We start from the raw sequence: 26195 nt of genomic DNA, 5'->3' as shown, positions 1-26195 counted from the left end.
ACCCTCTGACACTTGAGCTCTAAACACGATCTAGAGCTTACAGATTCCCTTTAACAGTTACATTCATTAAAGGGAATATGTCAACTCATATGTCATATTAGGTAAAGAAGCTGCAGACCTTGGCAGATAGGGGCTAGGGAGGTATAATAAATCAGACCTTTAGGTTTACAGGTGGCTGTTTGTAGAACTATAAACTTTTATCTTAGCAGCTCAGGAATCACAGAGGCGGTGCCAGGCCACAGCATGCACCCCTCCCCCATCCACTCATTGATGTACAGGTCTCCATGCTGAACGCTGAGCCTAGTTCATCAATAATGTAGGACAGGGAGGAGTATTGGAGGTGTGCAAGCTGTGGCCTGACACCACCTCTGTGATACCAGAGCTACTAAGATAAAATACATTTTTACACTTTTACAAACAGCCATCTGCCATTTATAGACAACCTACAAAATTCTAAAGCTACTTTCTGACACTGGGTTAGACACCTCAACTTCTAATAAAGGCCCAAGCTACATTTAGTAGTGCCCACTAGTAGTAGTGCTTTAACTATAACAAATATTTCATCTCCTTGTAGTAGCTGAGACTGCAGCATTCATGTGGTGACAAAGATGCCATAGTAAGAGCTGGGGGAAAAGTTACTGAAGTTCAGCTCTTCCTCTACGAGGAAAATATGAAAAATAAAAATAAAAAAATAAAAACACAAGATAAAAAGTAAGCAATTTCATGCAGAAATATTTACAGCTATAGTGCCACACCTGTCCTCAGGTTGTGTATAGTATTGCAGCTCAGTTCCTCTGAAGTTAATGGAGCCAAAGTAGAATACCACACACAACTTGAGGACAGGTGTGGTGCTGTTTTTAGAAGAATTTAGCTGTTTTTCTAATTCTGAATAATCCCTTTAACCCCTTAAGGACCTAGGGCGTATGGATACGCCCTGGCTTTCTGGTACCTGAGGACCCAGGACGTATCCATACGCCCCTGGGAATTTCTGTCCCCGCCACGTGCCGGGCGGGGACCGGACGACACAGGACCGGTGCCGAAGTCCACTCACCCATCGGCGACAGCAGTGGGCGACGATCGACGGCGGCAGCGGGCGACTATCGACGGAAGAAGAGGACGGCGACGCAGCTCCGTGGATCCTACGGAAGCCGGTGAGTTGCTTAGCAACATCTGGAGGGCTACAGTCTGAGACCACTATAGAGTGGTCTCTAAACTGTAGCCCTCCAGATGTTGCAAAACTACAACTCCCAGCATGCCCAGAGAGCTGTTTAGGCATCCTGGGATTTGTAGTTTTGCAACAGCTGGAGAGCTACAGTTTGAGACCACTGCACAATGATCTCTATACTGTCGCTCTCCAGATCTTGAAAAACTACAACTCCCAGCATGCCCACATAGCAGTTTGCTGTCTGAGCATGCTGGGATTTGTAGTTTTGCAACATCTGGAGGTCCACAGTTTGGAGATCACTGTGCAGTGGTCTCTATAAACTATAGCTCTCCAGCTGTTGCAAAACTGCAAAATCCCAGCATGCTCAAACAGCAAACAGCTGTCTCGGTATGCTGGGAGTTGTAGTTGTGTACCTCCAGCTGTTGCATAACTACATCTCCCAGCATGCCCTTCGGCGATCAGTACATGCTGGGAGTTGTAGTTTTGCAAAAGCTGGGGGCACACTGGTTGGAAAATACTGAGTTAGGTAACAGAACCTAACTGAAGGTTTTCCAACCAGTGTGTCTCCAGCTGTTGCAAAAGTACAACTCCCAGCATGCACGGTCTGTCAGTGCATGCTGGGAGTTGTAATTTTGAAACAGCTGGATGTTTTCCCCCCCATGTGAACGTACAGGGTACATTCACACAGGCAGGTTTACAGTTAGTTTTCTGCTTCAAGTTTAGGCTGCGGCAAATTTTTTGCCGCAGCACAAACTCCTAGCGGTAAACTCACTGTAAATGCCAGTGTGAATGTACCCTAAAAACACTACACTACACTAACACATAATAAAGGGTAAAACACTACATATACACCCCCTTACACTGTCCCTCCCCCCCCAATAAAAATGAAAAACGTAGCGTACGGCAGTGTTTCCAAAACGGAGCCTCCATCTGTTGCAAATCACCAACTCCCAGCATTTCCGGACAGCCGCTGACTGTTCAGGCATGCTGGGAGTTTAGCAACAGCTGGAGGCATCCTGTTTGGGAATCACTGGCGTAGCATACCCCTATGTCCACCCCTATGCAATCCCCATGAAGTCCTCAAATGCGAATGGCGCTCTCTCACTTCAGAGCCCTGTCGTATTTCAAAGAAACAGTTTAGGGTCACATATGGGGTATTTCCGAACTCGAGAGAAATTGCACTACAAAATTGGGGGGCTTTTTTTCCTTTTACCCCTTATGAAAAGGAAAAGTTGGGGTCTACACCAGCCTGTTAGTGTAAAAATATTTTTTATTTTTTACACTATCATGCTGGTTTTGCCCCATACTTTTTATTTTGACAAGCGGTAAAATCAAAATTAGTACGGAAATACCCCAAATGTGGGCGTAAAATTTTCTGCGGACGCACAACAAGGCTCAGGAGTGAGAGCGCACTATGTACATTTGAGGCCTAAATTGGTGATTTGCACAGGGGTGGCTGATTTTACAGCAGTTCTGCCATAAACACAAAAAAAAAAAATACCCACATGTGACCCAATTTTGGAAACTACACCCCTCACAGAACAAGGGCTATAGTGAGCATTTAAGCCCCACAGGTGTTTGACAAAATAGTTGGATGGGAAAATGAGAAAAAAAAAAATTCTTGCTAAAATGCTGGTGTTACCCTAAATGTTTCATTTTCACAAGGGAAAATAGGAAAAAAAAGCCCCCGAAAATTTGTAACCCCATTTCTTCTGAGTAAGAACATACTCCATATGTGGATGTAAAGTGCTCTGCGGGTGCACTACAATGCTCAGAAGAGAAGGATCGCCATTGGGATTTTGAAGAGAAAATTTGTCCGGAATTGAAAGCCACGTATGTTTACAAAGCCCCCATAGTGCCAGAACACTGGACCCCCCCACATGTGACCCCATTTTGGAAACTACACCCCTCACGTAATTTAATAAGGGGCACAGTGAGCATTTACGCCCCACAGGTGTCTGACAGATTTTTGGAACAGTGATCCGTGAAAATGAAAAAGTAAATTTTTCCTTTGCACAGCCCACTGTTCCAAAGATCTGTCAAACGCCAGTGGGGTGTAAATACTCACTGCACCCCTTATTAAATTCTGTGAGGGGTGTAGTTTCCAAAATGTGGTCACATGTGGGGGGGGGGGGGGGGGTCGACTGTTCTGGCACCACAGGGGGCTTTGGAAACGCACATAGCCCCCGACTTCCATTCCAAACAAATTCTCTTTCAAAAAGCTCAATGGCGCTCCTCTCTTCTGAGCATTGTAGTGCGCCACCAGAGCACTTGACGTCCACATATGGGGTATTTCCATACTCAGAAGAAAAGGGTTTACAAATTTTGGTGGTCATTTTCTCCTATTACCCCTTGTAAAAATGTAAAATTTGGGGAAAACACAGCATTTTTGTGAAAAAAATGTTTTTCTCATTTACACATCCAACTTTCACAAAACGTCGTGAAATACCTGTGAGGTGTTAAGGCTCACTGTACCCCTTGTTACGTTCCTTGAGGGGTGTAGTTTCCAAAATAGTATGCAATGTGTTTTTTTTTTTGCTGTTCTGGCATCATGGGGGCTTCCTAAATGCGACATGCCCCCCAAACACCATTTCAGCAAAATTTGCTTTCCAAAAGCTAAATGTGACTCCTTCTCTTCTGAGCATTGTAGTTCGCTCGCAGAGCATTTTACGTCCTAACATGGGGTATTTATATACTCAGAAGAGATGGGGTTACAAATTTTAAGTGGGGAATTTCCTCCCATTACCCTTTGTAAATAGGATAAAATTGGGGGAAAAACTGCACTTTAGTGAAAACATTTTTTTTTTTATTTACACATCCGACTTTAACGAAAAGTCGGCAAACACCTGTGGGGTTTTAAGGCTCACTGGACCCCTTGTTATGTGCCTTGAGGGGTGTAGTTTCCAAAATGGTATGCCATGTGGGGGTTTTCTGCTGTTCTGGCACCATAGGGGCTTCCTAAATGTGACATGCCCCCCAAAAACCATTTCAGCAAAATTCACTCTCCAAAATCCCATTGTCGCTCCTTCCCTTCTGAGCCCTCTACTGCGCCTGCCGAACACTTGACATCCACATATGAGGTATTTCCTTACTCGAGAGAAATTGGGTTACAAATTTTGGGGGTATTTTTCATCTATTACCCCTTGTAAAAATTCAAAAGCTGGATCTACAAGAACAGGAGAGTGTAAAAAATGAAGATTTTGAATTTTCTCCTTCACTTTGCTGCTATCCCTGTGAAACACCTAAAGGGTTAACAAACTTTCTGAATGTCATTTTGAATACTTTGAGGGGTGCAGTTTTTATAATGGGGTCATTTGTGGGGTATTTTTTAATAAGAAAGCCCTTCAAATCCACTTCAAAACTGAAGTGGTCCCTGAAAAATTCCGATTTTGAAAATTTTGTGAAAAATTGGAAAATTGTTGCTGAACTTTGAAGCCCTCTGATGTCTTCCAAAAGTAAAAACACGTCAATTTTATGATGCAAATATAAAGTAGACATATTGTATATGTGAATCAATATAAAATTTATGTGGAATATTCATTTTCCTTATAAGCAGAGAAAAAGCAATCTCGGAATCAGAATGAAAGGTAAAAGCATCCCAGAGTTAATAATGCTTAAAGTGACAGTGGTCAGATGTTCAAAAAATGGCCACGTCCTTAAGGTATATTTGGGCTGGGTCCTTAAGGGGTTAAAGGGGTATTCCAGGCCAAAACTTTTTTTTTTATATATCAACTGGATCTGGAAAGTTAAACAGATTTGTAAATTACTTCTATTAAAAAAGCTTAATCCTTCCAATAGTTATTAGCTTCTGAAGTAGAGTTGTTGTTTTCTGTCTAACTGCTCTCTGATGACTCACGTCCCAGGAGCTGTGCAGTTCCTATGGGGATATTCTCCCATCATGCACAGCTCCCGGGACGTGACATCATCATTGAGCAGTTAGACAGAAAACTTCAGAAGCTAATAACTATTGGAAGGATTAAGATTTTTTAATAGAAGTAATTTACAAATCTGTTTAACTTTCCGGAGCCAGTTGATCTATATAAAAAAAGGTTTTGCCTGGAATACCCCTTTAACCCCTTCCCGCAGAATGTCATACATAAACGCCGGGTTGTGCAGTGCGTTCGCGCATCCCGGCGTTTATAAATGACATTCAGTTAACCCGGCGATGCGCAGCATCGCACGGGTTAACTGGCAGAAGTCCCGCTGTTTCCAGCAGGGGACAACTTCTGCTTCACCCCCAGGACCATCCATTGATGGTCCTGGTCAGCGATCACTGTGATTGGTCCCTGTGGACCAATCACAGTGATCTGGGGTGAAAGTTCAGATCCCCCGCACTGCCCGCCCCTGGAAGTCGGGCAGAACGGGGGACGATGGCTGCGGGGGCTCGCGGGGACCTGCGGCATAGGGGGGGAACACCAGGGGACCGGCAGCCTTACCAGATCCAGCGGCGGGACCGAGGAGCAGCGCGGGACCGGCCACGTGGACGAGCAGCGTCGGGTAAGTATGTGGTCCTCAGAGGCAGCAGTGAAGATCTTCACTGCTGCTTCTAGGAGTCTGAAAACTACAACTCCCAGCATGCCTAGACAGCCTTTGGCTGTCTGGGCATGCTGGGAGTTGTAGTTTTGCAACATCTGAAGGGCCCCCGTTTGGAGACCATTGTATAATGGTCTCCAATCTGTGCTCTTCCAGCTGTTGCAAAACTATAACTCCCAGCATGCACTAACAGACCATGCATGCTGGGAGTTGTAGTTTTGCAACATCTGGAGGGCCCCAGTTTGGAGACCATTGTATAATGGTCTCCAATCTGTGCTCTTCCAGCTGTTGCAAAACTACAACTCCCAGTATGCACTGACTGTCCAGGCATGCTGGGAGTTTTAGTTCAGCAACATCTGGCCCTTCAGATGTTGCCGAACTACAACTCCCAGCATGCCCTTCAGCTGTCTGGGCATGCTGGGAGTTGTAGTTTTGCAACAACTGGAGACACACTGGTTGGGAAACATTGTCTGTTTCTAACTCAGTGTTTCCTAACCCGTGTGCCTCCAGCTGTTGCAAAACTATAACTCCCAGCATGCACTAACAGACCATGCATGCTGGGAGTTGTGGTTTTGCAACAGCTGGTGCACCCCCCCCCCCCCCCTGTGAATGTACAGGGTACATTCACATGGGCGAGGCTTTTACAGTGGGTTTCTCGCATCTTGAGATGCAGCAAATTTTGCGCTGGGAAACTCGCTGTAATACCCCGGCCATGTGACTGTACCCTAAAAACACTACACTACACTAACACAAAATAAAATAAAAAGTTAAAAACACTACATATACACATACCCCTACACAGCCCCCCTCCCCCAATAAGAACGTCCGGTACGCCACTGTTTCCAAAGCAGAGCCTCCAGCTGTTGGAAAACAACAACTCCCAGTATTGCCGGACAGCCGTTGACTGTCCACGCATGCTGGGAGTTTTGCAACAGCTGGAGGCACCCTGTTTGGGAATCACTGGCGTAGAATACCCCTATGTCCACCCCTATGCAAATCCCTAATTTAGGCCTCAAATGCGCATGGCGCTCTCACTTTGGAGCCCTGTCGTATTTCAAGGCAACAGTTTAGGGCGACATATGGGGTATCGCCGTACTCGGGAGAAATTGCGTTACAAGGTTTGGGGGGCTTTTTCTTCTTTAACCCTTCATGAAAAGGAAATGTTGGGGTCTACACCAGAATGTTAGTGTAAAACAATTTAATTTTTTACACTAACATGCTGATGTTGCCCTATACTTTACATTTTCACAAGAGGTAAAAGGGAAAAAAGCCCCCCAAAATTTGTAACGCAATTTCTCCCGACTACAGAGATACCCCATATGTGGGCGCAAAGTGCTCTGGGGGCGCACAACAAGGCCCAGAAGGGAGAGTGCGCCATGTACATTTGAGGTTATTTGCACAGGGGTGGCTGATTGTTACAGCGGTTTTGACAAACGCAAAAAAAACAAAACCCCACATGTGACCCCATTTCGGAAACGACACCCCTCACGGAATGTAATGAGGGGTGCAGTGAGAATTTACCCCCCACAGGTGTCTGACGGATCTTTGGAACAGTGGTCCGTGAAAATGAAAACTTGTACAGCCCACTGTTCCAAAGATCTGTCAGACACCAGTGGGGGGCAAATGCTCACTGTATCCCTTGTTACGTTCCTCAAGGGGTCTAGTTTCCAAAATGGTATGCCATGTGGGTTTTTTTTTGCTGTTCTGGCACCATAGGGGCTTCCTAAATACGATATGCCCCCCGAGCAAAATTTGCTCTCAAAAAGCCAAATATGACTCCTTCTCTTCTGAGCATTGTAGTTCGCCCATAGTGCACTTCAGGTCAACTTATGGGGTACCTCCATACTCAGAAGAGAAGGGGTTACAAATATTGGGGGGTATTTCCTGCTATTAACCCTTGCAAAAATGTGAAATTTGGGGGGAAACACACATTTTAGGGGAAATTTTTTTTTTTTTTTTTTACATATGCAAAAGTCGTGAAACACCTGTGGGGTAATAAGGCTCACTTTATTCCTTGTTACAATCCTCAAGGGGTCTAGTTTCCAAAATGGTATGCCATGTGTTTTTTTTTTTGCTGTTCTGGCACCATAGGGGCTTCCTAAATGCGACATGCCCCCCCGAGCAAAATTTGCTCTCAAAAAGCCAAATATGACTCCTTCTCTTCTGAGCATTGTAGTTCGCCCATAGTGCACTTCAGGTCAACTTATCGGGTACCTCCATACTCAGAAGAGAAGGGGTTACAAATATTGGGGGGTATTTCCTGCTATTAACCCTTGGAAAAATGTGAAATTTGGGGGGGAAACACACATTTTAGAGAAAAAAATAATATTTTTTTTTTTACATATGCAAAAGTCGTGAATCACCTGTGGGGTATTAAGGCTCACTTTATTCCTTGTTATGTTCCTCAAGGGGTCTAGTTTCCAAAATGGTATGCCATGTGATGGTTTTTTGCTGTTCTGGCACCATAGGGGCTTCCTAAATGCAACATGCCCCCCAAAAACCATTTCAGAAAAACGTACTCTCCAAAATCCCCTTGTCGCTCTTTCCCTTCTGAGCCCGCCGAACAATTTACATAGACATATGAGGTATGTGCTTACTCGGGAGAAATTGGGCTACAAATATAAGTATACATTTTCTCCTTTTACCCCTTGTAAAAATTAAAAAATTGGGTCTACAAGAACATGCGAGTGTAAAAAATGAAGATTGTGAATTTTCTCCTTCACTTTGCTTCTATTCCTGTGAAACACCTAAAGGGTTAAAATGATGACTGAATGTCATTTTGAATACTTTGGGGGGTGCAGTTTTTATAATGGGGTCTTTTGTGGGGTATTTCTAATATGAAGACCCTTCAAATCCACTTCAAACCTGAACTGGTCCCTGAAAAATAGTGAGTTTGAAAATTTTGTGAAAAATTGGAAAATTGCTGCTGAACTTTGAAGCCCTCTGGTGTCTTCCAAAAGTAAAAACTCGTCACTTTTATGATGCAGACATAAAGTAGACATATTGTATAAGCAGAGAGCTTCAAAGTTAGAAAAATGCAAAATTTTCAAATTTTTCATCAAATTTTAGGATTTTTCACAAGGAAAGGATGCAAGTTACCACAAAAATTTACCACCATGTTAAAGAAGAATATGTCACGAAAAAACAATCTCGGAATCAGAATGATAACTAAAAGCATTCCAGAGTTATTAATGTTTAAAGTGACAGTGGTCAGATTTGCAAAAAACGCTCTGGTCCTTAAGGCCAAAATGGGCTTGGTCCTGAAGGGGTTAAGTGTAAAACCAGATCAAACCAATGTTACCTCTTACCTTAGTAATGCTTAAAACAACATCAATGGAAGTAGAAAGTTGAGATACAGAACCAGTCACTTCACATCCAACAACTTCTGGTAGAGTTAATGTGATGGGTATGCCCAGCATAGCTGCTTCTGATTCTATTCCTCCAACACCTTCAAAATGAATATTGGTGTTACAGGTATTCTGGAGAAAGAGTCGGGCATTATCACAGTCCAATTTAAATCGCTTCTTTATTGTGGGCAGTAATTTAAATGTGATCATACATATAACTGTTAAAAGGTACTCTGGTGGGAATTTTTTTTTTTTTTTTTTTTTTAAATCAACTGGTGCCAGAAAGTATAACAGTACTTATCAGCTGCTGTATAATAATTTCTTTTTGAATTTTTGAATTTCTTTTCTATCTGACCACAGTGCTCTCTGTTTGCTATGGTGATTTGCTCCTGCTCTGGACAGTTCCTGACTTTGACAGAGGTGTCAGCAGAGAGCACTGTGGACAGACAGAAAAGAAATTCAAAAAGAAAAGAAGAGAAGATTTTTAAATAGAAGTAATTCACAAATCTGTTTAACTTTCTGCCATCAGTTGATTAAAAAAATTAAAAAAAAAGTTTTCCACCGGAGTACCCCTTTAAAGTTACAGTTCAGTGAAAACTCTTTAAGGGCCGAGCCTATGTTTGGTTGTAAGCCTGTATTTAAAGGGGTAGTCCAGTGGTGAAAAACGTATCCCCTATCCTAAGGATAGGGGATAAGTTTGAGATCGCGGGGGGTCCGACCGCTGGGGCCCCCTGCGATCTCTCTGAACGGGGCCCAGGCTCTCGGCCCAGATAGCGGGTGTCGACCCCCGAACGAAGCGGCGGCCGACATGCCCCCTCAATAGATCTCAATGGCAGAGCCGGAGATTGCCGAAGGCAGCGCTTCGGCTCTGCCATAGACTTGTATTGAGGGGGCGTGTCGGCCGCCGCCTCGTGCGGAGGTCGACACGCCCCCTTCCCGCGGGCTGTTGGGGCTCCGTACAGGAGATCGCAGGGGGCCCCAGCGGTCGGACCCCCCGCGATCTGCAACTTATCCCCTATCCTTAGGATAGGGGATAAGTTGCTCACCACTGAGTCACCACTGGACTACTCCTTTAAAGGGTAACTGCAAGAGTCCCATAGACTTAGCAATTCCCTATACTACTAGTGTTAGCTGAGCAACGTGTAAGATATAGGACATGGCGCTTAGGTGCGCACCATTTTCAAATTAAAGTTTACCTTTAATAATTTTTTTTAGTCCCATTATGAAGTTAACTATGAGATCTTTTAAGTGTTCTGCTCTGTCTCCACAGAATTCTACATTTTAATGCTTAAACTCATTCAGAGAGGTGGTCATCAAAACTAACTTACCTAAACCCAAGATTCCAAGACCATTCACCATAGTAGTGTGAGAATCTGTACCAAGAACACTGTCTGGATATAAGCAGCCTTTTTCCTCCATAACTAATCTGGACAAGTACTCCAAATTCACCTGATGCACAGTGCCAGTTTCTGGTGGGATCACGGTCACATTCTTGAAAGCTTTTGAACACCACTGAAAAAAAACATTGGGATTAATAGCAGGAAAAGCAGTCTACTTTTTTTTTTTTTTTTTAACATGGCTGCATGTGGTGGCCACTGCTACTCACAGATCCTCTTCTAGTACCAGTGCTCTTCCAGAAAATAGAGCCACAACGAAAAAGATGCGGAGGCACTCTGTTCTTCTGCGAATGGTTTATTGAACGCAAGTCATACAGGTGTTCAAAAAACCATCCGCAGAAGAACCGAGTGCATCCGCATCTTTTTCGTTAATATACCAATATCTCTGAAAGGTGTGTCTATATTAACACCATGCGAAAGCAGACAAACTGGTATTCTAATTTTGTTAAAAAGCACATCAAGCCTCAGTGATTGGCTGCAGTGTGTTCGGAATGTGAAGAGTGTGATCCGAAGTAAACATAGGCATGCGAGAAGTAAACATAGACTTGGAGCATGCAAGGAGTTTATTATTTTACAGACCTAGGAGGCAGTTTTTTGCTTTTAATGAAATCAGAATACCCCCTTCAACACTTTACCCCCTTTGCTTTTACCTTACCTTAAAAAATTGAAGCCTTTCCTTATTCCGGTTAAATTCAATCTCAAGACTTTTTAGCGCAGCTTCCGGTCTATAAATAAAGTTAGTAGAAATAGTTATATATGTAAACGTGGTATCTATAATTCTCAGTAAATTCTTAGATAAAAGAAAAAAAATGCTCTTTAGTGAAGTAAAATGGGTCTTACTCTGGAATAGGTTGCAAATGGAAAGGACATAACATCGGGGTGTTCTCAATCTGCTCCCGAGAGCTCCGGTTTGATGTTCCTGAATCACAGGCTCCCCTGCAGTTACTTTGCCCTCCACAGTGGGACTTAGTACCTGCAGATTTAGCTGGTGAGAACTTGGACGCTGGTCTGTGAGACTCTATTGAGGCTGTGGTAGGAACAGTCTGCGCTGCACTGCTACAAGAAACAATAATATGTTATTCCATAAATTTTAATTATATAATGCTATTTTATAAACCTAAATGTATATACATCTGGTTCAACTCACTTTAACCTGAAATACCACAAAAATACCCCAAAAGAAAACTGTTGCAACTATTAGGGAATGTTGTCCTAGTAACAATATGGGATTCTGACATTGGAACTTTCTAAACAGACGCAATGGCCTCCACTTTAGTTTACTGTCCAATTATTATGAGAACCAAAATCCTATCATACATAAAGAACAGTATCTTAATAAGGACCAGTAACCTCTCCTGACATGTCTGCTTTAGTAAATGTTCTGTAGTATAGCAATCTTGGAATATCCTCATGCAGCAGAGATTGGTGACAGGTTCCCTTTCAGATTGTAACAGAGCCACTTCACAAACATGCTAGTGACAAATGTGAAATAAAGAGCTCAATGTATTCACAAGGTTACATTTTAACTAAGCCATCAGGGATTAAAGAAACCTGCAGCAATATCTTTTTTTTTTTTTTTTTTTTATAGTACTTATAGGTATATATAGTGTACATACAAAGCTTATATATTCATATTCAAAATGAAATACCATTTAGTAAAATCAAGCTGTAAAGAATGATCAGCAATGAGGTCTGTTGGACAGACTGGATTCACTAGTTTTGGATCTCGATCAAGTTTCTTCACAGCGTCTCTCATTGCAGCAAAGTCCACCATTGCAGGAATGCCACTATAATAAAGAATATACATATCAACTGTTTTTACAAACAGAACACAGAAGGGTTATAAACAAAAAAAAAACAAAAAAAAGAAAACCCGAAATATTGAAATTGTTAAACAGTTAATACTGGATCAATGACTTTTTTTTGTCTTATGTTAAACCAGTGTTTCCCAACCAGGGTGCCCCCAGCTCAAGCAAAACTACAACTCCCAGCATGCCCGGACAGCCAAAGGATACCTGGGCATGCTGGAAGTTGTAGTTTTGCAACAGCTGGAGGCACCCTGGTTGAGAAGCACTGCGTTAAACGGTTATAGACCTAAACAATATTTGAGATGTAAATGTCATATCTGGCCTGGGTAATTCATATTTTACATTTATTTATTTATTTATTTATTTTTTGAAAGACAAAATACTTACACAGCCATAGGTATTTGAAAACAATGGAGTGTATCTTATTTACAGGGGCTCAGTCAGTAAAGCTGACCTTCATACACATGAAAAGTTCTACAACTTTTTCATATACTTAGGGGGAAACTTAGCAAAACCTGTGCAGAGGAAAAGTTGACCAGATGCCCATAGCATTAGAGTGCTTCTTTATTTTTCCAAGGCCTTTTTAAAAATGAAAGAAGCGATCCGATTGGTTGCTATGCGCAACTGCACCACAGATTAATAAATATCCCCCTTTGTGTCTCAATTCTTCACCAATGTCAAAATAATTTGCAGTCAGTAATGGAGAACATTGTTGTTTACATTCAGAAGCTGTAAAAATGTACATGGTAAAAAGTGGACACAGTTTTATTCAGTCTACACAATGCTCTGTGAGATAAACAGACTATGCTGCATACGATACATGCAGAAAATGCTCCAAAAAAAACAAAAACGTGGGAAACTTTCCCTTCACAAATACATTTATAGGCTGTACATTTATAGGCCCTTACTGTTTTAATATTTTGTGTGTAATATTGTAACGTCTGATACAGTACTTGTCTTTTTTGTATCCCCAAGATTGTAACAGTGCTGCAGAATCTGTTGGCACTAAATAAAAATTATTATTATTATTATTACAACTGATTCATAACTGGGAACATTGTATTCTTTTATCATGCCTATTCTGGCTACTAGAAGTATAAACCTGTAGGTTTAATGTGCTGCTCTTCCATAGGGCAGAATATTTGCTAAACAAGAAAACACCTACGGGTGTATTCAAATGTAAAGTATCCTCCATATTTTGTTTACATTTATCTCAGTATACTGTATGTGTGACTGCACTCTTAAAAAGGGTATTCCGGCTTTATACATTTTATCCCCTATCCAAAAGATAGGGGATAAGATGTATGATCGCAGGGGTCCTAGTGACGTCACGCCACACCCCTCCATTCATTGCGATAGCCCCGATCAGCATGACTGAGCTGCCGGGAAGCTTTTACTTTCATTTTCGATGCGGCGCTCAACTTTGATCGCCGTGTCTGAAGGGTTAATAGCGCGCGGCACAACGATATGTGCCGCTCGCTGTTAGCCCAGGGTCCCGGCCATCAATAGCAGCCGGGACCGACCCGGTGTGACCCCGTTTTAAACACCGGGACCGGGCGCAGGGCGTACAGGTACGCCCTGCGTCCTTAAGAGGTTAAGTGTATCTTACCTTTATTCTTGCTCACATAGTGCAATTTCCCAGCAGGAGAAAGTGGGTGTTTCCCAGCAGGCATGACATTACTGAAGTCTGCTGGGGGACCACTTCTGCCCTCACATGGTTGCAGAGCTGTGATGAATAGAAGACCTCAAGCTCTGTGCAGGTTTCAGTTTGTATTGCTCTCCTGCAGGTTTCAGTCTGTGTGGCTTTCTGTGGGAATCTATGGAGCTTTACGTTTCTGTGCAGCTGTCAATCAAGCTCAGTGCAGAGAAGCAATTCCTGAGTTTGGACTCCTGCCAGGCCAGGAGGAGACCAAACTCACTGTATTAATTGTGGCAGGGAACAGAAGAGAGCCACCTAGTGGCTGTTTTTATATTACATTTTAAACATTTATGTTGATAATTTTAAAAGCAAGTGAATGGGAAAGTGTCTGCTAATTACACAAGGAACACTATATTAAAAGTTTTATTTGGGTGACAGGTACTCTAAGAACTGGACCGGAGGTACTGAAAGTGGTGCGGATTAAACTGGTAATTATAACTTTTTTATTTTAACACAACCCCAAGCAGTGGGCAAATGTTTACGTAGTTCAGAATAACCTTTCAAAACCATACAATACCCCCTATGGTGTTTAACACATTAACCAGATAACATAATACAATACTCACGTAAAATCCTGCAAAACAACACGGGCTGGAAGGAAGGGAATTTCTTGGCATTCGCAGTTAGTTTTCCACTTTAAAACTTTCATAGCATCACCCTCCTTCACCAACACACCATCACAATTACGCACCAAAGCTTCCAGCACAACTCGGATGCAAAAAGGCAAGGCATCTGCAATAGTGTAAATCATGTTACAATATAATCTAGAGAACAATTAAAAGGAGTTGTCCTAGAAAGTTAACCCCTGTCCATATGAATGTCATTGAGAGGGAATGGGTCCACAGAGGCATTACATTTAAATGGTACCTGTCTAAATATCCAACAGCAGAATATATTTAAAGCTCCTGGGCAATTTTGTAGCTGTTTTTAACATTCATTTTTATTGAAAGTTTCATAAAATTACATTTTCTGAAACTACTTACTGTTGGAAGAACACTTCCAACAGTAAGTATGATTAATAATACTTACTGTTGGAAGAAGTATGATAAGTATTCAGGGTGGTTTGTATTTACATACCCAGCTGTCCCACAAGTAAATGCATTTGTCTCTTATTTCTTTGAGCAGCCAAGATGAGCTCACATTGATAATCATTATAATTTCTATTTGTCAGTTGGTATATACCGGTATTGGGTATTTGGTCTGAGTTCCATCTAGAAGCTAGAAGTAATTTTGCAGTTATACAAATATGCCAAATAGGCACCTGAATCTCTTTAGGCATGTCTCCTATACCTAGCAGTAGTAGAAACAAAGATGGAGTGAGTATAATATGCTGTGGAGCAATTTTATTAATCATAAGCTTGATGTCAGAAATAAATTGCTGAATATGAGGACAAGAAAAAAAAATTAAGTTTGAGTGAACCTTGTTCTCCACATCCTCTCCAACATAAAGGGGACAAATGCGGAAAAATCAGTGATAGTTTCTTAGGAGTGAAAAACCACCTATTCAATATTTTTTTGGGATGCTCCCATACGTTTGCACAAGATGAAGACTTTTTGACAATTTGTAAGGTTTTGTACCAAATGTGTTCAGAGAAGGTTTCCCCAAGATCTTCTTCCCACTTCCTTATGCTGAGTTCTTCGCAAACCATTTATCATTGAAGTAAGTATAAAAGTACCAAATACCTTTATTAAAGAGGTACTCCGCTCAGTGTTTGGAACAAACTGTTCCAAACGCTGGAGCCGGGAGCTTGTGACGTCATAGCCCCGCCCCTCTTGATGTCACGTCCCACTCCCTCAATGCAAGTCTATGGGAGGGGGCGTGACATCCATAGACTTGCATTGAGGGGGCGGGGTGTGATGTCATGAGGGGGCAGGGCTATGACGTCACGAGCTCCCGATGCCGGCTCCAGCATTCAGAACAGTGTGTTCCACACGCTGAGCACAGGAGTACCCCTTTAAAGTCCCTAGAAGGATTGTTTAACCAGTCACTAAAACATGATGGGAGCACCACAACTCTGTTCGGGAATTTAGACTAGAGCTGGACGGTATGACCAAATATGTGTATCACGGTATTTTTGTAACTTATGGCGGTACCACGGTATTTCTTTCACCCCCCCCAAATCATGTGACCCGTGAGCACTGTTCTGCTCCCCCCCCAAATCAAGTTACCCGCCAGCGCTGTTCAGCTCCCCCCCCAAATCATGTTACCCGCCAGCGCTGTTCTGCTCCTCCCCCCAAATCATGTTACCCGCCAGCGCTGTTCTGCTCCTCCCCCCAAATCATGTTACCCGCCAGCGCTGTTCTGCTCCTCCCCCCAAATCATGTTACCCGCCAGCGCTGCTCTGCTCCTCCCCCCAAATCATGTTACCCGCCAGTGCTGCTCTGCTCCTCCCCCCAAATCCTGTTACCCGCCAGCGCTGTTCTGCTCCCCCCCCCCCCCAATCATGTTACCCGCCAGCGCTGTTCTGCTCCCCCCCCAATAAATTATCAGCCCAGCAGGGTACTACTCACATGTGTCACCCGCAAGCACTGTCCTCCTCCTCTTTGTTGGGGCCGCCAGCGCTGGAACTCTATACTGTATGCCAGTGGTCTCCAACCTGCGGACCTCCAGATGTTGCAAAACTACAACTTCCAGCATGCCCGGACAGCCAATGGCTGTCCGGGCATGCTGGGAGTTGTAGTTTTGCAACAGCTGGAGGTTTGCTGGTTAGAGACCACTGCTGTATGCTGTATCCCTATGCCCGAGCTGCAAAAGATAAAGAAAATAAACTTTAACTTACCTACTTCGGCCTTACGCTGGGGACTGGAACGTCGGACAGCCGTCAGCCTATCACCGGCCGCAGCGATGTCCCGCCCCGGCCAGTGATAGGCTGAGCCCACTGTCATGTAAGGAGCTCTGGCCGGCTTCTTACATGGACAGTGCGTTTAACCTATCAATGGCCGGGGCGGAACATCGCTCCGGCCGGTGATAGGCTGACGGCCATCCAACGTTCCCGTCCCCAGCGTAAGGCCGAAGTAGGTAAGTTAAAGTTTATTTTCTTCATCTTTTGCAGCCCGGGCATAGGGATACAGCGTACAGCAGTGGTCTCCAATCTGCGGCCCTCCAGCTGTTGCAAAACTACAACTCCCAGCATGCCCAGACAGCCGTTGTTAGGGTGTACCTTTATGCACGGTTAGGAGACGTAATCTTGCGTGATTGATAATATCTCTCCAGTTTGAAATACCAGTCATGTTTGATTCTATTTGCACCCATCTTTATCTGGAAGCAACCATTCTAATGATTGTTGTAGAATGATACAATTATGGTAGGCTATTAAATTCGGCAGGCCCAAACCTCCATGAGTGAAGGATCATAGCAACTCTAGGTTTGGAAGAACCCCAAATGAATGTTAACGTCTGTCTAGTTAGTTTTTTTTAAAGAAAACTAGTGGATAAAGCCACTGGTTACGCTCTAAACATAAAGAGGATCCTAGGTAGAATAAACATTTTGTAAATGACCACTTTCCCCATCCAACTTCATTCTCCTTTCGTGTATTCTTTTAAAGCCAGTTGTGTAACAGAATGCATATGAATTTGATTAGACTTGATTGTAGATTTAATATTTTTACCAATATAAAACCCCAAATATTTAATAGTAGATGCTGTCCAATTATATGAGAAATGGGACTTGGCCATTCAACCGTTTGTTCATCTATCAGGATCCCCAATATGTTAGACTTATTATCATTAACTTTGTATTAGGAGATCTCTCCGAATTCCCCAAGCATGGATTGGACAGCAGGTAACGATGTTTTTGGGTCTGTAACTGAGATAATTATATCCTCGGTAAATAGTCCTATTTTCTGTTCTATTTGACCCACAGGCACACCTGTAATATATTGGCATTCCCTAATCCTAATAGCTAATAGTTCTAGTACAAGTAAAAAAAATTAAAGGGGATAATGGGCAACCTTGCCTGGTTTAGACAGAAGACCGTTTACCAACACTGAGGCGCTGGGACCACTGTACAGAGCAAAAACTGTATCTATAAATTTGTGTTGTGCAAAACCATATTTTAACATTGCAGATTTTGCATAATTCCAATGCACCCTATCGAATGCCTTCTCTGCATCTAGAGAGATATGCAGAGAAGGCTTCTTATGTTTGTGGACCAATTAATAACCTTTCGCACAACGTCATACGCTTGTCTACCTGAGACTTGCTCTGAGAATGACACCATTAAAGGGCTTTTTGCCTGAAGTCCCATGCAAAGTCTATGGGACTTTCAGAAATTCATCCTTCGATTGTGTTGGAGCAAGTCTCAGACTACGAAATTGCCCGGAAACATATGCTTCCACTGGAGACTGCGACAGGTACCCTTTAACATAAAAAATAGCTGCAGGGGAAATCAGAAACCCTCTTTTTTCACTATTAAGTACAATAAGTAAATAAAATTTTAAGTTATTACTTAAAATATTCAAAAAAAGGAAAAATAAAAATAAAATCACATTTACTGCCACCTGGCAAGATTGAACAGTCCTAGACTGCCTCCCACTCCCCTAATGCCAACCTAGACTGCCTCCCGCTCCCCTAATGCGGCCCTAGAATGTCTCCTGCTCCCCTAAGGCGGTCCTAGAATCTCTCCTGCTCCCTTAATGCAGTCCTAGAATCTCTCCTGCTCCCCAAAGGCGGTCCAAGAATCTCTCCTGCTCCCCTAATGCGGTCCTAGAATGTCTCCTGCTCCCCTAATGAGGTCCTAGACTGCCTCCCACACCCCTAATGCAGTCCTAGACTGCCTCCCGCACCCCTAATGCAGTCCTAGACTGCCTCCCGCACCCCTAATGCAGTCCTAGACTGCCTCCCGCACCCCTAATGCAGTCCTAGAATGTCTCCCGCTACCCTAATGCAGTCCTAGAATGTCTCCTGATCCCATAATGCAGTCCTAGACTGCCTCCCGCTCCCCTAATGCAGTCCTAGACTGCGTCCTGCACCCCTATTGCAGTCCTAGACTGCCTCCCGCACCCCTAATGCAGTCCTAGAATGTCTCCCGATCCCCTAATGCAGTCCTAGAATGTCTCCTGCTCCCCTAATGCAGCCCTAGAATGTCTCCTGCTCCCCTAATGCAGTCCTAGAATGTCTCCTGCTCCCCTAATGCAGCCCTAGAATGTCTCCTGCTCCCCTAATGCAGTCCTAGACTGCCTCCCACACCCCTAATGCAGTCCTAGACTGCCTCCCGCACCCCTAATGCAGTCCTAGACTGCCTCCCGCACCCCTAATGCAGTCCTAGACTGCCTCCCGCACCCCTAATGCAGTCCTAGACTGCCTCCCGCACCCCTAATGCAGTCCTAGAATGTCTCCCGCTCCCCTAATGGAGTCCTAGAATGTCTCCTGATCCCATAATGCAGTCCTAGACTGCCTCCCGCTCCCCTAATGCAGTCCTAGACTGCCTCCTGCACCCCTATTGCAGTCCTAGACTGCCTCCCGCACCCCTAATGCAGTCCTAGAATGTCTCCCGATCCCCTAATGCAGCCCTAGAATGTCTCCTGCTCCCCTAATGCAGCCCTAGAATGTCTCCTGATCCCCTAATGCAGTCCTAGAATGTCTCCCGATCCCCTAATGCAGCCCTAGAATGTCTCCTGATCCCCTAATGCAGTCCTAGAATGGCTCCTGATCCCCTAATGCAGTCCTAGAATGTCTCCCGCTCTCCTAATGCAGTCCTAGAATGTCTCCTGATCCCCCTAATGTAGCCCTAGACTGTCTTAAATGGCTTTTTGAGAACGTTTTATGTAATTTCCATGGGACAGTTATCACTATGAATGTTCCACTACTGTGTCTTAGGTTAAATGAACAATAAAGCTAGGACTTCATGGCTGGTGACAATTTCCCCACGTAATAAAAACTATGATCTCACCATGCGTGCCACAGTAATACTTCAGTTTTTCTGCAACTTGCAGAGAATGACATGTTACCAAGGCACACCAAAGCCTTCATATTATACTGGCAGGGAACTACTCACCATACTCTAAGCCCTGCAATTTAGAAATATTGAAGAAAGTCTTATCCGGACTGCACTCAAGAGATTCCAGCAAGTACTTGAAGGGGTTCTCTGTGAAATTACAGAAAAAGAAATGCATTATAAATTTGTATTCCCAAATACATGATATATCATGCAGGTGAAGCCTTAAGTGATCTACCTTTCACTTTAGCTGACTGGATCATGCTCTTATCTCCTTGGCCGTGCCGGTCACCACCCTGAGAAAATATAATAAACAGAATGAAAGCTAGGAAGTCATCTACAGATTTATCCATGTTTATAACTTCCAATAGTCAATTAAAGCAAGTAAAGCAAAGAGAATAATTGATTTTTATTTGGTTGTTCTATAAACATTAGGGGTTAGTTTGGAAATGAAAGTACAGTTTCATGTGTTAAAGGATTTGTCTATAGAATTAATGCTATTTTCCCTTCCAGCACCAGTCCCTGCAGCTAAGTGCTTCCTGCCTTATCTCAAGGCTAGGGATCGACAGATATTGATTTTTTTAGGGCCGATACCGATAATCTGTGAACTTTCAGGCCGATAGCTGATAATTTAAGTTATCGGCTATTTCTCCCCCCCCCCCCCCCCCCCCGGCCCTGCAGAAGCCGCTGCAGATCAATGATTTAAAGCGGGCGCTTTAAATCAATGACCTGCAGGAGCTTTTGAAGGCCAGAGACCACTGCCGCCGCCCGCTTCTCTCCCCCTGCCTGTCCGGGGGTCCTCCTGAGTCCAACCACTGCCGCTGCCCCCCTGCCTATCCTCTGACCAGAGATCACCGCCGCCGCCCGCTTCTCTCCACCTGCCGATCCTGAGTCCAACCACCGCCGCAGGGGCAGCGGTCTCTGGCCGGGGCATTATCGGCAAGGTAATTGACGATACCGATAACGTCCAAAATCGTGAATATCGGCCAAAACGATAATCGGTCGATCCCTTTTTTTTGTTATATTTTTTTCCTACTAAAAACAAGACAGCTCAACAAACAATGTGGGACCCTAGCCTAATTCTCTGGACAAGCACCCCTCACTCATGTGAGTAAGGTCTAGGTTGCTGCACTGCATTTTTATAGAAAGCCATAAGGCTTACCGACTAATAGAAGAGGTCCATTTATAGGCCTGTGGTCCATAAATGATTGTGAACAGTCTGGACAGTGAGGTGGTGAAGCTTTTACCATGTGACCTGTTGCTCAATCAGTTTAGGTAAATGCTTGCTTTCTTGGGGTAAGTAAACTAGCTCATGAGAACATCTTGCTGAACATAACATACACTTAAAGGGGTACTCCTGTGAAAAACATTTTTTTTTTTTTTTAAATCAACTGGTGACAGATATTTGTAAATTACTTCTATATAAAAAAAAATGTTATCCTTCTAGTACTTATCAGCTGCTGTATGCTCAACAGGAAGTTCTTTTCTTTTTGAATTTCCTTTCTGTCTGACCGCAGTGCTCTCTGAGGACACATCTGTCCATGTCAGGAACTGTCCGGAGCAGGAGAAAATCCCCATAACAAACCTCTCCTGCTCTGGACAGTTCCTGACATGTACAGAGGTGTCAGCAGAGAGCACTGTGGTCAGACAGAAAATGAATTAAAAAAGAAAATAACTTTCTGTAGAGCATACAGCAGCTGAAGTACTGGAAGGATTAAGATTTTTTCATAGAAGTAATTTATAAATCTGGCACCAGTTGATTTAAAAAAAAATATATAGTTTTTCACTGGAGTACCTCTTTAAGGCTTTTTTCATATTACCGTCATGTTCCTACCTTCTGACACCATTATTCTGCAAAAACAGGTCATGAAAAAATTAAGATACAATAACTGAACATAACAGATGACCAATGTCCATTATTTTAATGGGTATTCTGTCAAACATGTTCCATCTGTTATCACAAGTCATTTAATCTGTCATGCAGTTATAACCTGTTATTTTATGTCCGTTTTAACCCCTTCTGGTTGTAATGATGTACTGAGCATGCTCAGTAGCAACAACGAATCATAACTGAAAGTGAAAATAACAGGCGGTAACGGAAGTTCTTTGTGAACATCCGTCTCCCATAGACTTCAATGTTAAAATTTTAATGTCTGTTATTTCACAGTTATTTTTGATGGGACAAAAATTAGTGCATGCCCCGTTATTTGCATCGTCAAAAATAACGGATGTTAGTCACAACGGGACATAACTGATGCTAAAGGATGGTCAAGAAATCTCTGACATGAATGGGATATTTTACAGCCGTTATATGGACTTTCTGATGGGAGTTCACAGGAGCATAACGGTGGTGTAAAAGGGGCATAAATGGACACTGTCAGATTTAAAAACTTTTTTTTTTTATGTTGTACATCTTGGCAAAACATTAAATGGGCACTGTCAAATACAAAAACCTTTGATATGCTGTAAAGCATGTATATAACCAATAGGTTTTGCAATTGCTTTCATTAGAAAATTTTCAGTATTTCATAATGAAAAAGCCAGTCAAACAACTGCCCCCCCCTGCCTGCTTGGACACATACTGGTCCTGCTGTGTCCATGCGTCATCACCTATGTCATGGACACACTTCCTTAATTGACAGCTGTGAGTGCAGGGCTGACAGCTGGAGGAAAAATCCTTCCACTGTCAGCTTGTGTCCCGCTACTTATAAAATCATGGCTTTGTCCAAGCTGAAGCACAGGCATGGACAAAGTCCAGTAAGTGAGGGTGGGCTAGCACTCCTCTGTGCTCCCTGCTGTCTGATAGGACAGGAGAGGGCACAGAGGAGGAGTGCTATCCGACAGGAGAGGGCACAGAGGAGGAGTGCTATCCGACAGGAGAGGGCACAGAGGAGGAGTGCTATCCGACAGGAGAGGGCACAGAGGAGGAGTGCTATCCGACAGGAGAGGGCACAGAGGAGGAGTGCTATCCGACAGGAGAGGGCACAGAGGAGGAGTGCTATCCCACAGGAGAGGGCACAGAGGAGGAGTGCTATCCCACAGGAGAGGGCACAGAGGAGGAGTGCTATCCCACAGGAGAGGGCACAGAGGAGGAGTGCTATCCCACAGGAGAGGGCACAGAGGAGGAGTGCTATCACACAGGAGAGGGCACAGAGGAGGAGTGCTATCACACAGGAGAGGGCACAGAGGAGGAGTGCTATCATACAGGAGAGGGCACAGAGGAGGAGTGCTATCATACAGGAGAGAGCACAGAGGAGGAGTGCTATCAGACAGGAGAGAGCACAGAGGGGTCCTATCAGACAGGAGAGAGCACAGAGGGGTCCTATCAGACAGGAGAGAGCACAGAGGGGTCCTATCAGACAGGAGAGAGCACGGAGGAGTGCTATCAGACAGGAGAGAGCACAGAGGAGTGCTATCAGACAGGAGAGAGCACAGAGGAGTGCTATCAGACAGGAGAGAGCACAGAGGAGTGCTATCAGACAGGAGAGAGCACAGAGGAGTGCTATCAGACAGGAGAGAGCACAGAGGAGTGCTATCAGACAGGAGAGAGCACAGAGGAGTGCTATCAGACAGGAGAGAGCACAGAGGAGTGCTATCAGACAGGAGAGAGCACAGAGGAGTGCTATCAGACAGGAGAGAGCACAGAGGAGTGCTATCAGACAGAAGAGAGCACAGAGGAGTGCTATCAGACAGGAGAGAGCACAGAGGAGTGCTATCAGACAGGAGAGAGCACAGAGGAGTGCTATCAGACAGGAGAGAGCACAGAGGAGTGCTATCAGACAGGAGAGAGCACAGAGGAGTACTATCAGACAGTAGAGAGCACAGAGGAGTGCTATCAGACAGGAGAGAGCACAGAAGAGTACTAGCCCAACCACACTTACTGGACTTTGTCCATGCCTGTGCTTCAGCTTGGACAAAGCCATGATATCTATAAAAAGGAAATAATATTTTCCTATCAAGTATATTAGAAAGGTTAATGTTTTCCCAAGACCGACAATATATGGAAGGTTTTTGAATCTGACAGTGTCCATTTAAATATCAAAGAAAGCTGCCCAGAAAAAGAGTGGGTATTGACTAGAGAGAGAAGGAGGTGGTATACAATATCTGGCTGTCGAGACATGCTGGGAGTTGCAGTTTTGCAACAGCAGGAGGCACCCGGGTTCAAACAAACACTGCCATTAGGTCACCCGTGAAAGGGCACCAAATATTGCCAAGCTACACTTTTCCAAACCACCAACTATACTACTAGGCACAGACCTAGAGAAGAACTCTGCAGCATCATAATCCAATGCTGGACAGAGAAGTCATCATATATAGGGAGATTCCGCACTTTTCAGACAGGTAGATGTGAGCGCCGACTGACTACGCACAAGTCAATTGGCGCATGTTATAAGGATCCTTTAGATGCCTCAACTAACCAACGGCAGGATCATTTGTGCAGCCGCTTACTTCTATTGTCTGCGATACATCCCCTGCTTAGGCTAGGTTCACACCACGTTTTTTGTCTCTGTTTAATACAGGGTTTTTTCCAGAAATAAACGGATACCTCACCTGTTTTTTTATTTTATTTTATCTTTTTTTGCTGTACACAACAGGGTGGTTGACTACGTTTTTGCATATGGCAAAATTAAATGGACTGTAATGGATACAAAATCTTGGTATGAACCCAGCCTTACATCTCGCCATGTGCTGTCGGCTAATTAGGATTTTTATATCCGCACAAAAGGTGCGATCACCTGACAAGTTACTCATTAGTCAGCTGATCCTTGGGTCATTTACAAGGGCCAATAATTGCCCCATTTATGTCACTTATGATAGTAAGAATTAGAGGGGTGTTCTGTTCAGGGAATCTATCCACCTGTGTCAATGATAATTCCTGTTACGGCACTCAGATCGCGGACTCGTTTATGCCACAGTTGGCATAGATCAGATCACCTGGCATAGATAGGATCACCCTGTTTTGATTGGCGCACACACAGACACAATAAAAGCGCCTAGTGTGAATACAGCCATCTAAAACCACTCTATATGTCTGGCTTGGCTGATGTCATGTTCTGTCCATAGTGACATGTTCCGTCCATAGTGACATGTTCCAATGTGCCTACAGCTGTTGCAAAACTACAACACCCAGCATGCCCGGACAGCCTTCGGCTGTCCGGGCATGCTGGGTGTTGTAGTTTTGCAACAGCTGGAGGCATACTGATTGGGAAACACTGGACTACATGGAAGACTACATTCTGGTGTTCTCTCCCCTATAGAGTGGTCATACACCATGTGACAGGTGATCATACACCATGTGACCTTTCATTAGATACCTATAGGTGTTATAGAGGCTAAATAAGGCGCCTAGACTGAATAACAACACCCAGGGGTTGAGGCTGCCTGACAATATGCACAGGGACAGCCAGCCAAGAATCGCGATAAGACAGCCGAGAACAGCACGGGGCGGATGTGGCGAACAGCGGACAAAGCGGGCGACAACAAGGAACAAGAAACATAGAAGCTCACAGGGTCACGTCTGGACGACACAACCGAGGGCGTCTCTGCCTCCCCGTCACCTCCGGAACCAGCAGTCGCCATGTTGACTCCACCGGAGCCAGCTGCCCGATGACGTCGGCTGCGCAGGAATATTTTTTTTTTTTCTTCAGTCAACTTTATTGACAAAAGACAAACGTGGTATGGATTGTGTTTGCTTCACTTCAACAGGAAGAACTTTATTTAGAAGCATTGTAGACTAACAAAACAAAGCAGCGCTATGCTTACTGGTAACATTAGGTTCACACTGTAGAATTCCTGGGCAGAATTTCTGCCAGAGATAGAGCCGGCGGCATTAGGACCGCGCGAACTGCAATGTTGCCCCCCTATAGACTGCAATGCATTTCTGGGTGGATCTTTTGGGAGATCTGCTCAGAAATGCATTGCCATCTATGGGGACGGCAATGTAGTCCGCGTGGTCCGGCAGAAGTTCTGCCCAGAAATTCCACAGTGTGAACCTAGCCTAAGGGTACGTTCGTACTGAGGAATTGGAGAGGAATTCTCGCGTAAAAATTTAGATTTTTTTTCCCCGCATGAAATTCGCACGTATGGTGTCCATTTTAGGACATCGTCAGTCATCAGACATAACTCAGTCAGGTGAAACGGCATCCCGCCTCAGACCAATCGCTGTCGGTCGTCAGCCGCAACTCCGTCCTCCGTCAGGTGAAATGGTGTCCCGCCTCCTCCCTCGGACCAATCGCCGTCAGTCGTCAGCCGAAACTCCGTCCTCCATTATGTGAAATGGTGTCCCGCCTCCTCCCTCACACCAATCGCTG

At 44.1% G+C, this 26195-nt stretch overlaps 1 protein-coding gene across 2 annotated transcripts in view; it reads right to left on the bottom strand.

Moving 5' to 3' along the window:
• IREB2 (iron responsive element binding protein 2) overlaps positions 1 to 25536 on the bottom strand; it is a 53304-nt gene extending 27768 nt beyond the window's left edge. The window contains exons 1-9 of one of the 2 annotated variants that reach the window (XM_056572900.1): positions 25393 to 25536; positions 20123 to 20180; positions 19945 to 20034; positions 14516 to 14681; positions 12092 to 12229; positions 11283 to 11495; positions 11098 to 11167; positions 10374 to 10557; positions 9007 to 9146 (exon numbers count right to left, since the gene is read on the bottom strand). In XM_056572900.1, coding sequence (XP_056428875.1) covers positions 9007 to 9146; positions 10374 to 10557; positions 11098 to 11167; positions 11283 to 11495; positions 12092 to 12229; positions 14516 to 14681; positions 19945 to 20034; positions 20123 to 20180; positions 25393 to 25464 — 1131 coding nt within the window. In that variant the 5' untranslated portion in view covers positions 25465 to 25536. Of the gene's footprint in view, positions 1 to 9006; positions 9147 to 10373; positions 10558 to 11097; positions 11168 to 11282; positions 11499 to 12091; positions 12230 to 14515; positions 14682 to 19944; positions 20035 to 20122; positions 20181 to 25392 lie in introns of both variants that reach the window. The other variant, XM_056572899.1, reaches the window with a different exon arrangement.
• Positions 25537 to 26195: the final 659 nt, after the last annotated feature.

Source organism: Hyla sarda, chromosome 4, assembly GCF_029499605.1.
Source record: "Hyla sarda isolate aHylSar1 chromosome 4, aHylSar1.hap1, whole genome shotgun sequence".
In the NCBI taxonomy this organism is placed as follows: Eukaryota; Metazoa; Chordata; class Amphibia; order Anura; family Hylidae; genus Hyla; species Hyla sarda.
This window is presented reverse-complemented; position numbering and strand designations above follow the sequence as displayed.